Below are 13,856 nucleotides of genomic sequence, written 5' to 3'. Positions count from 1 at the left end.
CCATCCTCTATCCCCCCCCCCCCACTTGTCTCTGTCTAACAATATCCCTTCCTGTTGGCCATTCTTTAGCAGCTCTTCCCTGGTGGGTCTCTTGAGAACCTGGTCTCCTTTCTTGGACATTTTCATTTTCATTGGATGTAGCATTTGGGATTAACAATTTAATTGACATTTAAAACACGTTTCTGTGATTTCTGGTGAGAATTCCACACCACTTTTCAGATCAGCCCCACGTGGCTAGTCTTGGATTCCAGGTGTAGATCTATCGCGAAGCTATGATGTGAGAGTCTATGGGGTGCCATCAAGCTTGGGGAACAACAAGCCCAGAAACTTACAGCCAAATTTAGGGTCATTTTACTCCTTCCAAGAGCTCTGCCCATTCATTCTTTTGCTTAAAACGTTGGCTCCTTGCTTATTCTACTCTGCCTCAGACCTCCTACACTGGCGTCTGTATTTGGGGCCAAGCAGTAGGGAAACAGAGAGGGTGAGAAAACCATCAGGGTTCCAGCCATCCGACAGCTCCTCTGACTGGAAAGAAGAGGCTCCTGTTTGTCAGCACCCTGTGCATTCCCATAGCTCCTGCTACTACTGAGGCTGCCACAGCAGACGAATGCCTTCAGGGTGGGAAGAAGTGGGTTAAGAACAGGATAGCTCAGGATTATCTCACTGCACCTGAGCATCAGGAAACCCTGTTGTGTTAGAAAGCCTCTCTGTTCCCGGAACCTGCTTCTGGACTGGGTCTGCCTCGAATCTAGGACAGGAAAAACTGGAGGGCAAACAAAGCTGAACCAAATGCTGGGACTTCCAAAAGAGCTACCTCCTCGCTCCGGCATGCCAATTGCTCTCTGCAGACCTTAAAGAGCTGGCCCATGCGTTTGACCAGGTTCAATTGTGATGGGTGTGAGGGACACCAGAGAAGAATTGACTAAGCCTCACCAGAATCAACAACCCACAACACATTTTTATAAAAAGAGTCTATAAAAGACCCATGGGAAGCAAAGGGTTGGAGCAGAGACTTGGTGAGCCTGGCACTGGGGAGTCTGAAGGCCTTCTTGAAGGGGTGACTTGGTCAGTAGTTATGGGAGACTCTCAGGAAACACATTTCTGGTGGCATTTGCACTAAGAGATGGGCAGGTAAGCCAAGCGTTCCTGTCTTTCCATGCCAGTTCTGTGACAATCTGGTTTGAGGTAACGTTGATAATACATCCCTAGTAAGCAGTCATGATAAAGCATCTACGAACACGCAAGTTCCCTGGATGTATAACCTCGGATCTAAGTTAGGCTTAGACCCTTGAGGTGTGTGGCATGGCTTCAATCCCTTATATTTTGGGGTCTTTGTGCAGGGACATAGGAAGAATAGTTAATGCTAAGCTAGATAGATGGTGACACACACCTTTGATCTGACCATTTGGGAGGTGGTGGTTACCTAACGAGTCTGAGGAAGCCAGCCTGTGCTACATGAGACCCTTTCCTCAAAAAGAATAAAATAAATAGCAAGAATAGTTAATTTCTAAAATATATACGCATTGATGTGTTTTAATATCTTGGATACCTTCCAAGACTAAACTTTTGCAGACCTCACGGATGAGTTAATAATATGCCCTGAGATCATCCAAGACGATGTACTTAATCCGTTGCCCACTGTGTACTCAGCCTATTTAAGTCTAACCTGCCTTTAAGAGAGCAATGTAATCAACCTTACTGTGCCTTGGATTTCCTGTGCAATCAGCTTTCACAAGCTGAGCTAATGTACAGCTTTCATCTTAAATTAGCTACCCTTCCACACCCCTGACCCAGAATAATTTATATGTGCCGCTGTGTGTTGTGGTAATAACTCGCTTAATGCAGCCAACAGGTTAAAAGCAACTTTAAACAAAACAGATGCCCCATAAATGTTAAGGGCAACATGTGGATATAGGTTGATAACGTCTGTTTGTAGTTTTGAGAGTAACTCTGGGTCAGTTGGGATTAGTAAAGTAACTTCTTTCCTTGTAAAAATCTTCTGATGCCTTTTGGAAAGCAAAAGTCCTCATTCATCTCCTGTTCTATGCTTCATGTACCATTCAACAAACAAATACAGCACAAAGCCATTTGTTAAGGACAGGCAACCCAGGCTTACGCTGACAGGCAAAAGGGACATTAGGAATACACAACAGGCCATGCAGATGGGCCAGAACCACAAATCAGTCAGACAGAAGATACAGGAAAAATTAAAATGTGTGCCTCCTCTTGGTAAACTATTCCAAGATATCTGTCTCTCTCCCCCCTCCCGCCCTCCCCTTTTCTCCCCTTCCTTCTTCCTCCCCAGCTTCCATTCCTTAGTGGATATCAACACACTTACCCTTCAAGATCCATCTATAGTGGGATATCCTGCCACACTTTACCTGTCTAAGAGCTTCCTCCCTCAAGAGCAGGCCTCCCAGACACAAGTTCTATAAGCTAAGGAAACTAAACCGGCATAGGAAGCATTGGGAACAGACTCAGCTCTCTTTTCTAGGCTCCACAGACCCTGAAATCGGGGGAGGGGCATGGGGTGTGTGTGGGTTACAGCTGCAGGAGGAGAGTTATTTATTTATTTATTTATTTATTTATTTATTTATTTTAGAATTGAAAGATATATTCCAGGACAGCCATGGCTACAGAGAAATCAGGAAAGAGAGTAAAAAAAAAGGAAAGATATCAATTAGGTATTTGCAGGCAACACCCAAAGACAGATGGAGCTGGACATGTGAGGCTCCCAGGCATGAAATAAATTTGAAACATCCCTCACATGAATACTGCCCTGTCCGTGAGAGATGGGCTTTCTGGAAGAGTGAACTGAACATGTTGATCTGTATTAACAAAAACCTGGTGCACAGTCCTGCTAAAACCAGAGCAAATACTAGGGAAGACTTGACGCTAAATGCACTCGAACATTCAATACGGCCATCTGAGGCTTGGCGGGGTTTGGCTTAGTGGGTAAAGTTGCTGTGCAAACACAGGGACTTGAGTCTGGGTCCACAGCACCCACATAAAAGTCAGTGAACATTTGTGAACATGTGGAGAGGGGAGACAGGAGGATGTCTGGGACTTGCTGGTCAGAGAGCTCTAGGTTCAGTGAGAGACCTTGCCTCATAAAGTAAGATAGAAAGCAACAAGAAAAACATCCATTGCTAACCTCTGGCCTCCGTATACAAGCAACCACATGTGTGCACACGACAAATGCATACCCACATGATGACTGTGTACATGTACCTAGATAAAGTCTAAAGGCAGCCGTCAAAGTAGTGGCATTATAAGGGGTCTTTAGATATTTTGATATTTTTCAAAGGCTATTTTTATAGCGTTCATATACACAGAAAGGGTTGCAATTAAGTCAATGTATCTGCTGCTAAGACAATGTGGGTCAAAGGGCCTTTAGTTGGAGTTATTTATGGAGAGAGGAGGGTGCATGGGCAGAACAGCTAATTTTGTGTTCTGCTGTAATTTTTCCCCTAGGTTAAGATTTAATGGAAGAATTGTAGGTAAATGAATTTCAATTCTTGGTTGCTAGAGGACGTTTTAGCATCTTTTATGGCATGGCCTAAACTTGTTTTGGGAAGTATTTCCGGAGAGTACTCCCCCAAACACATTGTGGGTAACTCAAACAGAAAGAAAGGCCCGCTAAGGTCGGTGTGGTTCCCATGACTTGCTGCCCTGGGCCCTGTGACAGACACACACTGCATTCTGTAACTCAGGCTGTATTCTTTTGGAGAGAGATTTGGGGGAGGAGGGGCATCACTCAGCTCATAGGCTTAAGAAGTTTGTGGAAGAAAATGTTATCTGGGTTTTAGGGCAGAGTCCATGTGCGGCAAGATAGGTCGGGTTGGAGCCACCTGCGGTGACGTTTGAGAATTCACTATGACTTCTCTGCAGGTTTGGCTGGCAATCTGGAGTGGCTTCGGGGCCATTTCTCCCCTCCTGAGGTGGTACAGGGATATCTTTCCTCTTAACCACCATTTTCAGAAATATCGTCTGGGTCCCGACGGGAAGCCGGCCTAATTTCATAGTGACTCTTAGTTAACACTCAAACAGGCCTCATTTAACTGGGCTCTGGTCCTTAGCAGCTTGTCACTAGAGTCCTGAAGGGAATGGCCTTGCCCAAAGAAAGATGCTCTGTTCAAGAAGGTGGACTTCTGGCCACCCTTGATTAGTTGGCTGTTCATTGAGTTCACCGAGCTTGCTTTTAAATAAATTATTCTTTACCTCAGATGCCCCAGAGAGATTCTGGGTTTCCCGGAGCCAAGACAGCCCCAGGTTTACAAACCATTCAGGTCCACATTTCTGATGACAGTCCTCTTTAGTCAAAAGAACAGAACCCAGCAAGGTAGGAGATGAAAGACCCCAGACGAGGGAGCCCCCCTTTCCACTCGGCTGTTACTGGGCCACGGGAAGAATTAGCATTCTGCCTGCAAGCACAGCTCCACTTTTCCCTTTGTTTTGAGGACAGAATCACTCATCTGGAAATTACAGGGTAATATTAATGAATCCCGTGTCCTGTTACCGCCCTGTTCTTGCGATGCCTGCTGCTGCCGCTGCCTTAATCACCATCCAAATAAACAGAGGAACCCTCGACAATGGCTTACTGTCATTTTTTTTAACCCACGATGGAACTTATGGTCATATACATAAAACCAAGCCCAAAGCCTAGGATAGGGAATCACAGCAAAATTAGCATCGGAGGTCCAACTGGAGCAACTGCACAGAGCTCAGGGCTGGGCTCTTGCGTTCTGCACGATGCCTGCAGGCTGACACTCTGCAAGCACGGGTGGACCCCGAGTCTTCCATGCTGGCTGCAACCATCGCCCGTGAGACTTTCCATCCAGACCTATGTTAATTATGGCCAACGGAATCATATAAATGGAACAAGATCAGCCTGAGCAAAAGCAGTTGGCGAGAAGGCCGAGCTCACACATCTGGTTGCTCTCCTGGCTTTGCCTCACACACTGTGGGCTCTGCTTTCTCCTTTATGTCTGTTGCCATGATTGCTCCCCGCCAGGTGCCCTCTGAAGGGAGGATAACGCTGTGTGCCTTCTGCCCTGACATTCAGTTGCTTACTGTATTACTCAGGTAATGAAAACGAGAAGGTTTGTCTTAGGGTTTTACTGCTGTGAGCAGACACCGTGACCAAGGCAAGTCTTATAAAGACACCATTTAATAGGGGCTGGCTTACAGGTTCAGGGGTTTAGTCGATTATCACAAAGGTGAGAAACATGGCAGCATCCAGGGAGGCATGATGCTGGGGAAGGAGCTGAGGGTTCTACATCTTGTTCCAAGGGCGACCTGGAGAAAACTGTCTTCCAGGCAGCTAGGAGGAGGGTCTCAAAGACTACCCCCGGTGACACACTTCCTCTAACAAGGAATACATCCTGATAGTGCCACTCTTTGGACCAAGCAAGCATTCAAACCCAGGAGTCTATGGGGGCCAACCTATTCAAACCACTACATGGTGTTAGTCATTGGGCCACATCTTCTCTTCCACATGGGAAGTGAGAAGAAGCAGCACACCAGGGAATGGCTGACCCTTTCCCTCACACATGGCTACCTTGGTGCTGTGTCCAGTTTGAATGCTTTCCCCTTGCCCAAATCATACTGAGACTAAGGTCTAGGGTCAAAGAAGAAACAAGAGTTCAGCTCACATTTCAGATCCAAAGATCCCTCTCCTGAGAACCCTGAACCAGCAGCTAATCTTTCCGGACATTCTTGATTTTCTTGAATAAGATGCAGCAAAGCCATATCCCTCTCCCACTCTGCTCACCTCAACTAAATGCCTGGGCTTATAGAAACAACTTTCTAGCCAAATGGCAAGAGGAGACCACTTATTTCTTCAATACCAGGACAGAGGATGAAGGGAAAATTCAGTGTTCCTTAGCAGCAAGTGAAGCAAACCAGTTGTATGACACAGAAAAGCTGTAGAATCTTGGGTGCTCTGAGCAAAGTAACAGCCAGAACTTACTGCCCCAGTCCCCTGAGCACAAAGCAAAGGGAAGGAGCAGCTTCTACTTATGAGTATGGGGAGGGGTCAGGGGTATTGAGATTTGATCCCCCTGGCTACTGGTGGGCAGTCTCAGGACCTAGGGTTTCTCTACTGTAAAGTAAGAACAGTAATAGCCCACTTTACAGGGATTCCAGGAGAATGAGAGATGATCTGTAGGTCAAGTGCTCAGATTTGCCAAGGGACCCACACACCTCAGCTGTCTCATTGGCACCATGGATGCTGAGCTGTGCATATACACACTGAGTACCTGCGACTGTCTCAGAATTAGGCTGTGACTGTTGGCAACCCATTTCACAGGATGTGAACCTGAGGTTAAAAGTGGTTTAGTGGCCTGTCTAAGGATACACACACACACACACACACACACACACGCATGTGCGCAGATGTACATGTACACAAGACAAAATGGTAAAGTGGGAACTTCATTATCTGGGGACCTCACATCCCTCAACCACACCCCTTTTCTTTGGACCTTTTGAATACAAAGGTTACATTTTAACTCTTCCCTAAAGAAGGAGAGGGTCCGGAACAGGGGATAGATACTTAACAACCGCTGGATTTACACGGAAATTCAGAGTGAAATTCAGAGAGTGGAGTCACATCCTTTTCAGAGTATGTGAGCCTTCAGTCAACCCGAAGGCATCATGCAGTCTCCAAAGCTCTGAAAGCCTCAAGTCACGTAAAGTAAGGTTTTGTCTTTGTTTTGTGACCAGGAGGACTGTGATCTCCAGCTAACAAGCATTCCTAATCTCCCAAGAATATCTTGTGAACGAAGAAATCCTTCCAGGGCCTCCAGGTGGGCTAAAGAAATGACTTCCCGCCTTGCTGCCCCCAAATCTGCAAAACTAGAGGTTTTGAAACGTGTGCCAAGACGTCTAGTTAGTTTGTTATTCCCCTACTCCTTAGGAAGGCTCCCGAAAATATGCCCTGAGAGAGATGGGCTATATGTCATGCTGCAGGTGAGAACAGCCACATGGGATCGCACAGACCGCTATCCAGTACCTAGCTCACCTGCAGGAGCCCAAACAGCAAAGCCCTCCAGAGGAAGAGCGGAAAGCCAGCCTGTCTGCGAGATAAGCCTGCCCATGGGAGAACGGGCAAGAGTGTGCACAGCCAGTCTGGTTGAGGGTAGCCGGTCTTCACTAATTGGTGGGTTCTTCTTTTTCCCACCCTTTATTCCCCTCCTCATTCCATTCCACCCCCCAATCACTAGATAGAAGGGAAAGAAAGATGGAAGGAAAAGAGAGAGAGAGAGAGAGAGAGAGAGAGAGAGAGAGAGAGAGAGAGAGAGATCCCCAAATCTAATTTCTTTCCTTTTGTTTTTCTTTGAGCATGACTGTATCAAACCACAACCAGCAGGCCAGAACGACCAGCAACCACCCGTCTGGCCTATGAAACCCCTAGCATTAATATAACCCTCCGAAATATTCCCCGAAGTCCCACAATTGCAGAAACTATCTCCAGTTGGCAAACCCAAGCCTCTGCTAGAGCACAGGGCAAATCACAGAACCCTGAATTCCAGAATTGCCACCACAGTCGAGTTGATTCCTGCTGGTTTGAGGGACACAAGCAGACTTTGCCAACCTTACAGCTTGTGACTTAAGGATTGGGAAGCATTTCCAGAGGGAGGCTGTGCTTCCCAGGACCAAAGGGCCTAGAGCTTGTTGCTTCAGAATAAACTCAAGAGTTACGGGCCTCCTTGGTGACTGCTTTTGCAGATGTTTGTGCTTGTGGAAGAGTGGAAAGAAATGTAAAGTCACCTCATGTGTGCGAGACTTAGGTTCTTCCCTGAGTCCTGGCTTCAAGACACATAACGTAAGATTGAAGGTGACACTGGCCAGCCACTTCCTACTGCTCACTCCGCACTGCATCTAAGCTGCCAGCTAACGCACTGACCTTTCGCTAATATAAATACAAAGAGAAGTTAAAACAGCATGGACTCCCTTATTCTTGAAGATTCAGACTGAACAACTTTGAGAATGGCTTTTACCTCATGGGAGAGTTGCAGTAGAGGTGGGCACCACAATGGGTGATCTCTGGGGACTCAACTGTTTGCAAATCAATCTCGAGGCTCTATGGAGGGAAGTGGGCATGTTCTTCAGCTCCATGAGTCCATGAGGGGTCTACAGTAGAGGGCAGAGTACCTGCCCCATACGGTGTAGAAATGAGATCAGAGGGGAAAGGCTTGTCTGTGGGTCTGTAACGAATGTTCCCCTGATAGCATCCTGCTTCTCTCTGCTGCTGCACTGTCTGCAGTGAGCCCAATCGCTCGTCACCTATGTGTGCATCCCGAGGGGACCGAGTTCTCTTCCTCACCCTTGCTTTCTTAGTTCACCTAGTTTTGCATGCCAATCGTGCACTGGGGTGGGTTGTGTCACATCGATGGACACTTTTGACCTTCGACCCCAGCTTCATGACTACCTTGAACGCAATAGGTATTTGGTGAACACCCAGAAAGGAATAGAGGTAGGCAGGGCTGTAGGTGCTTCAACGTCACAGCTACCAGGCTAGTAAATCCTGACTATTCAACCGTGGTACAAGGAGTTGCAGTACCGCTGCTTCACAGATGAAGAAACTGAGCTGATGTGAAGACAGTGTTCAGCAACTGCTCACTTAGCCACAGTTGAATGTGGACAGAGTAATAGTATGGTAACAATAATGCGCTTGCTGTCCCGCGCTCCCCCCCCCCCCGACACCACCACCAGGGCTTGAACATAGGCTGGTGCAGTTCCCATAAGCCTGCCTTGCTGAACAGCACCTATCCTATAAAAGCAGAAACTGGAGGCCTCTGAATAAAGACCATTGTCAACTGGGTAACCCATAGGCACACTAAAAGCATAGACTTCTTGGCAGGTCTTACACAATGACAACGTCACTGGTGAGGTGCGAATGTTAAAAACCATTGTGAAACATTTCAGGGGGAGAGTGTGTAGCCATACCCCACAGTTGCCCGTCATGCTGAGTTTAAGAGAGCGTAAGTGTCACGTGCTCCGTGTGGTGGGCGGGGACGGTTCCCACTTACCTCTTTGCTCTATCCTTCTCATCTTCGTCCATTAGAGTTTCTATGCAGTTTTGCCTGGTAAACAAAACAGAAAAAAAAGAACCTGTTGGTTGCGGCCTGCTTCTAGATCTTTCTTACAGGTCCTGATGGTTGTCACTACTTTGGTCTTAATCAAATATACACCCCTCAACCCAGTGATTCTGGACCTTACAGGCTACAAGCCGCCTGCCGCGTGCCCAAAACGTACTGAGGACTCCAGAGTGTTCTTGTCTCTGTGAGTTTAAACAGACATGTTTTGATTCAAGCATTCATGCCATTAGGGGTCAGGAACAGGCATGTCTAACCTTCTGACAGGGCAGCACGCTGTTGGAACAACCCTCTTTGAGACTGCACAATCAAATGAAATTGCAATAAACTCTCAGGATGGTGCTGGGGAGATGGCTCAAGCACTTATCATGCAAGTGTGAGGATCTGAGTTTGGATTTCTAGCATTCACAAGCATGGTAGTGTGTCTCCAAACACCAACACTGGGGAGTGCAAGGAAGTGAACCCTAGGGACTCATTCGATAGCCAGTCTAGCTGAAACAGTGAGCTCTAGGTTCAATGAGGGACAGGAAGGTGGCAGGAAGGTGGATAACAATAGAGGAAAGATATATCAATCTCTGCCTCCAAATGTGCCTAATAGGCACATCCACCCATCCACGTAACACACACACACGCACCACACCTCATAATGTCTCAGGTATTTTTTTATGAATTTTGTATTAGACCACATTGACAGATGCCTGTGAGTTGAAAGGTGAGTGTATTTGGTATTACCAGAGTGATGGGTCATCAGGTGTTGAAGTAACTTCATGAAAAATCCATTGTAGTCTTGGGGTATGTCTTTTTTTTTTTTTTTAAAGCAAACAACCATTATTTTTCAAAACCAGATGGAAGTGTCTCCTGGTTCCATGGAATTGTTCCAGGGTCCCTTTCCATGAAACCGTGTCTCCATCTCAAACCAGACACTAGCAAGCTCCTCTTGTGGGATGCTCATGATGTCCCAGGAATGCTGCACTTGACTCTGTCCATCCCAAGACACAAACCCTCTCTCTAACATGTGACCAGGAGACTCAGCCCCAAAGAAGTGTGACCATAGTCCTTCCCTTACAGCTCATGGATGTAGAAGATTACACAACAGTCCAGGAATGTTCGTGTAGTTCCCAAGTCCCCAGGGCCTAGCTCGCCACTTGGAAATTCTACTCTTTAGGCCATGGGTTCAGTGTCTCTCAGGGACAAATGATGCAGTTCCCCTTTCGACCCTTGGACAGCCCTGGGTTTCTCCACAGGGCAGCACATGTCCTTGGTTTCTTCTACCACACACCACTATCCTGCCTGCTTGGCTTCACCAACAGTTAAGGAGAGTCTCAGGAATCTCATACCAGAGCCCACTGGGGGACTAGACGCAGATGGTGGCAGTGTCTGGGACGGCAAAGGTGCTGAGCTAGGGAGGGGACAGTGGGGATGACGAATCGGCCCCAGGCTCACCCTTATCGTGTGCTCCTCACCAGACATCTAAACTCCACAACACTTGGCAAGTGCACCAGCAGCTACTCTGCTTCTTTCAAGTCTTCCATGAAGTTTTCACTGAGGTGCTTTTGTCTTGTGACCTTGCTTGTCTACATGCACAAGCACATACCTGACCCAGAGAAGAGGCAAGGAACTCTGCAGCCATGGCGGCTTATCCTCATGGTCCTATCAGGCGGTTTTAGGGGTAGACCCATGAGGGACTCCATGTCTCACCTGAGGTTCACACCACATGAGCACATGCTTCACACCTGCTTCACACCTGCTTCACACCTGCCTCACACCTGCTTCACACCTGCTTCACACCTGCTTCACACCTGCACATGTGTGCATTCGACACTCTCCAGACAGACTCTGCTCAAGGCGTGATGGAAGGTACTGGGGGAAATATACTCAGTGATGTCCTACCTGGGTTCTGTCCTGTGAAAGGCGGTGGCAGTGGGGAGTGTCTAGGGTAGGCATGAGCGTCCACTAAGCTGTATCTACAGAACTCCTGTATATACAGGAGGGATGGGACACCTATGGTCCCATCTAGTACCCTAAGGTACTAGATCCTAACCGCATGATGCACCACAAACTAGGCATCCAATGGCAACTAAATGATGGTTCCATTTCTGAATTTATAGCCATTTAAATCCACAAAGCCCCAGTGACTTGTGCTCTTTTCTTCTTCCTCCCCTCCCTCCCAAGTCCCTGCTACCAGTCTTCTGGGTAGTGAAGCCTGGCCAGCCAAACTGCTCCCCTTGAAAAGCAACGTCTGCTCAGGAATCTTAGTGGACCTCCTGTTCCAAAGGCTTTGCCATCTCTGTCACTTTCCATGTCTCTCCTATGTATTACTTTCTTACTATAAAAACTGCGGTGAAGTACACACAATGAGTCATGGCATTCTGAGCATTTGTGAGCGAACTGTAGTGGCTTCATGTTTGTTCGCGCTGTCATGCAACCACCTCCACCATCCATCAGCAAAACTCCAGTCCTCCTCAAAACTAACATCGATATTGCCATTCCCCACTGACCCCAGTTCCAAGCCAAAATCACTCTACTTTCTGGCCCCATGAATCTGCCAACTATAGATACTAAAGTATTATTGTTCTTTGTGTCAGCATCTTGGTCCTTTTAAAGGCTGAATATTGCCACACCATAGCTGTAGCTCATATTGTTACACTGTAGCTATGGTACACCTCGTTCATCTGCTCACCTGTCAATGCACACTTGGATTTCGTCAAAGGACTAATAGGAACTTGGGAAGAAGAAAAAAAAGCCTTAGAAGTTTGCATTAAAGAGATAAAGGAGGGATACAGTTGGTTTATTCAGCTACATCATCTCCAAGGAGGGGAATTTTGAGCAGCAGTTTCCCTCAAGACCATAGAAAGACTGTGAGGAGAAAATGGCCAGGAGAAGGAAGAATCTGTTTGGAAGTAAAGAGAATTCTATGTGGAGCTGGAGAAGTGCCTATTGGTGATATTAACCATCAGAGCAGAACACAGAAGGAAGCAAAGGACTCCAAATAACCAGAGTCATGAGGTGTGGGAAGCAGGGACTTCACTTCACAGATGACAGATCGTGCCACTAGGATACTTAGAGGAGAACTTACTTATAAAGAGGCTATTCTCAAAGGCACACAGGCAAAAGGGAACCAAGTCAGATGGTGTAGCCACCAGGGTTGGCAACAGTAAAGGTAAGAACAAGAGGAAAATGTTTTCCAAACAGAGAAGGAACAGGGCACACATTGGAAGCAGCCTTTGACAGACAAAGGGTCAGACCAAGAAGGGAACTTAAGGAGTGAGGTCATTCTTGCCCTGTCTCCTGAAGAAAAACTACAAGGAGGCATGGCTATTGTATCAGCTGAAGAAGGACACAGGTCTCGCTGTCTTCAGGAGAGAAAGTCTCAGTAGGAGAATAGAACAGTTGTCAGGCTGTAAACATCTGAAGGGAGACAGATAAATGGCTGTTTCCTGTATGCACTATCCACATCCACACTCAGAGCAGGAGGGCAGGCTTTGCCATTTCTCTTGGGGTCCTAGACATGGCCATGCTCAGGTCAACAACACACACTGTGGCCATGCTCAAGTCAACAGCACACACTATGGCCATGTTCATGCCAACTGCACACATCATGTCAACTGCATGCACTATGGCCATCCTCATGTCAACACATACTATGGCCATATGTCAACTACGGCCATGCTCATGTCAACTGCACACACCAAGGCCATGCTCATGTCAACTGCACACACTACGGCCAGGCTCATGTCAACTGCACACACTATGGCCATTCTCATGTCAACAGCACACACTATGGCCATCCTCGTGTCAACAACATACATTACGGCCATGCTCATGTCAACTGCACACACTAAGGCCAGGCTCATGTCAACTGCACACATTCACTCATGTGCACTTGGGGAGGAAGATCCAGAGGTCAAGTGGTCTCCCCTAGCATTATGTTGTTACTATGACTCATCCTGTGGATGGATGTCTTAATAATAAGGCTAAGGTACTTACTAACTTATTTTTAATTGCTTTATTTAGTCTCAGTCTCCACTTCCCCACCCCGTGTGTGTGTGTGTGTGTGTGTGTGTGTGAGTGTGTGAGTGTGTGAGTGTGTGTGAGTGTGTGAGTGTGTGTGAGTGTGTGTGAGTGTGTGTGAGTGTGTGTGTGTGTGTGTGTGTACCACAACGCCCATGTGGAGGTCAGAGAATACATTTGAGGAGTTGGTTCTCTCCTTCTACCGTGTGAGTCTTGGTTGTCAGATTTGGTGACAAACGCCATCAGAGATCAATGAAGTAACTTTTAATTTCACACATTGACACCAAGTCCCTGATTTTGTGCTAAGTGGTAAGCTTGCTCGATGCCTGGGTACTTCAGTTCTAGTTCTTTGAACTGGAAGTACCTGCTTCTACCGCTTCTTGTGTTGGCACAAAGCGCTTTCCCCCCAACATCTGCTTCCACATTTGCCATCGTCTGCTTCTTGACCATGTTTTTACCTGGACTGAAGGGCTCAGGGGCTATCTTTTTCTTTCAGACCATGTTTCTCTAGTGATCAATGACATTCAACATTCTTCCAAATACCTGCCAATTGGCCGTTTGTCCTGTTTGAGGACTGGAGAAGGACATTATCTTAAGTGGCATAAGCCAGACTCGGAAAGAAGGGCATGTGAGCTCAGTCATATGTGGGATCTAAAATAGTTAATGGCAGAGCAGCAGCAAGTGGCGGGTTCTGTCCTACATCCAAGGGAAAGGCAGTCAGCCGCCCAGCTGGAGCTCGGGCTC

The 13,856-nt window shown here is 47.1% G+C and overlaps 1 protein-coding gene across 1 annotated transcript in view; it reads right to left on the bottom strand.

Annotated features, from left to right (window-relative positions):
• The window catches only part of Npas2 (neuronal PAS domain protein 2), a 185,566-nt gene that overhangs the window by 101,360 nt on the left and 70,350 nt on the right, over nucleotides 1-13,856 (bottom strand). The window contains exon 2 of the mRNA XM_032900982.1: nucleotides 9,036-9,089. Within this exon, the coding sequence (XP_032756873.1) occupies nucleotides 9,036-9,067 (32 nt within the window). The 5' untranslated portion in view covers nucleotides 9,068-9,089. The remainder of the gene's footprint in view (nucleotides 1-9,035; nucleotides 9,090-13,856) is intronic.

The sequence above is a fragment of the Rattus rattus genome, chromosome 4 (genome assembly GCF_011064425.1).
Source record: "Rattus rattus isolate New Zealand chromosome 4, Rrattus_CSIRO_v1, whole genome shotgun sequence".
NCBI lineage: Eukaryota > Metazoa > Chordata > Mammalia > Rodentia > Muridae > Rattus > Rattus rattus.
This window is presented reverse-complemented; position numbering and strand designations above follow the sequence as displayed.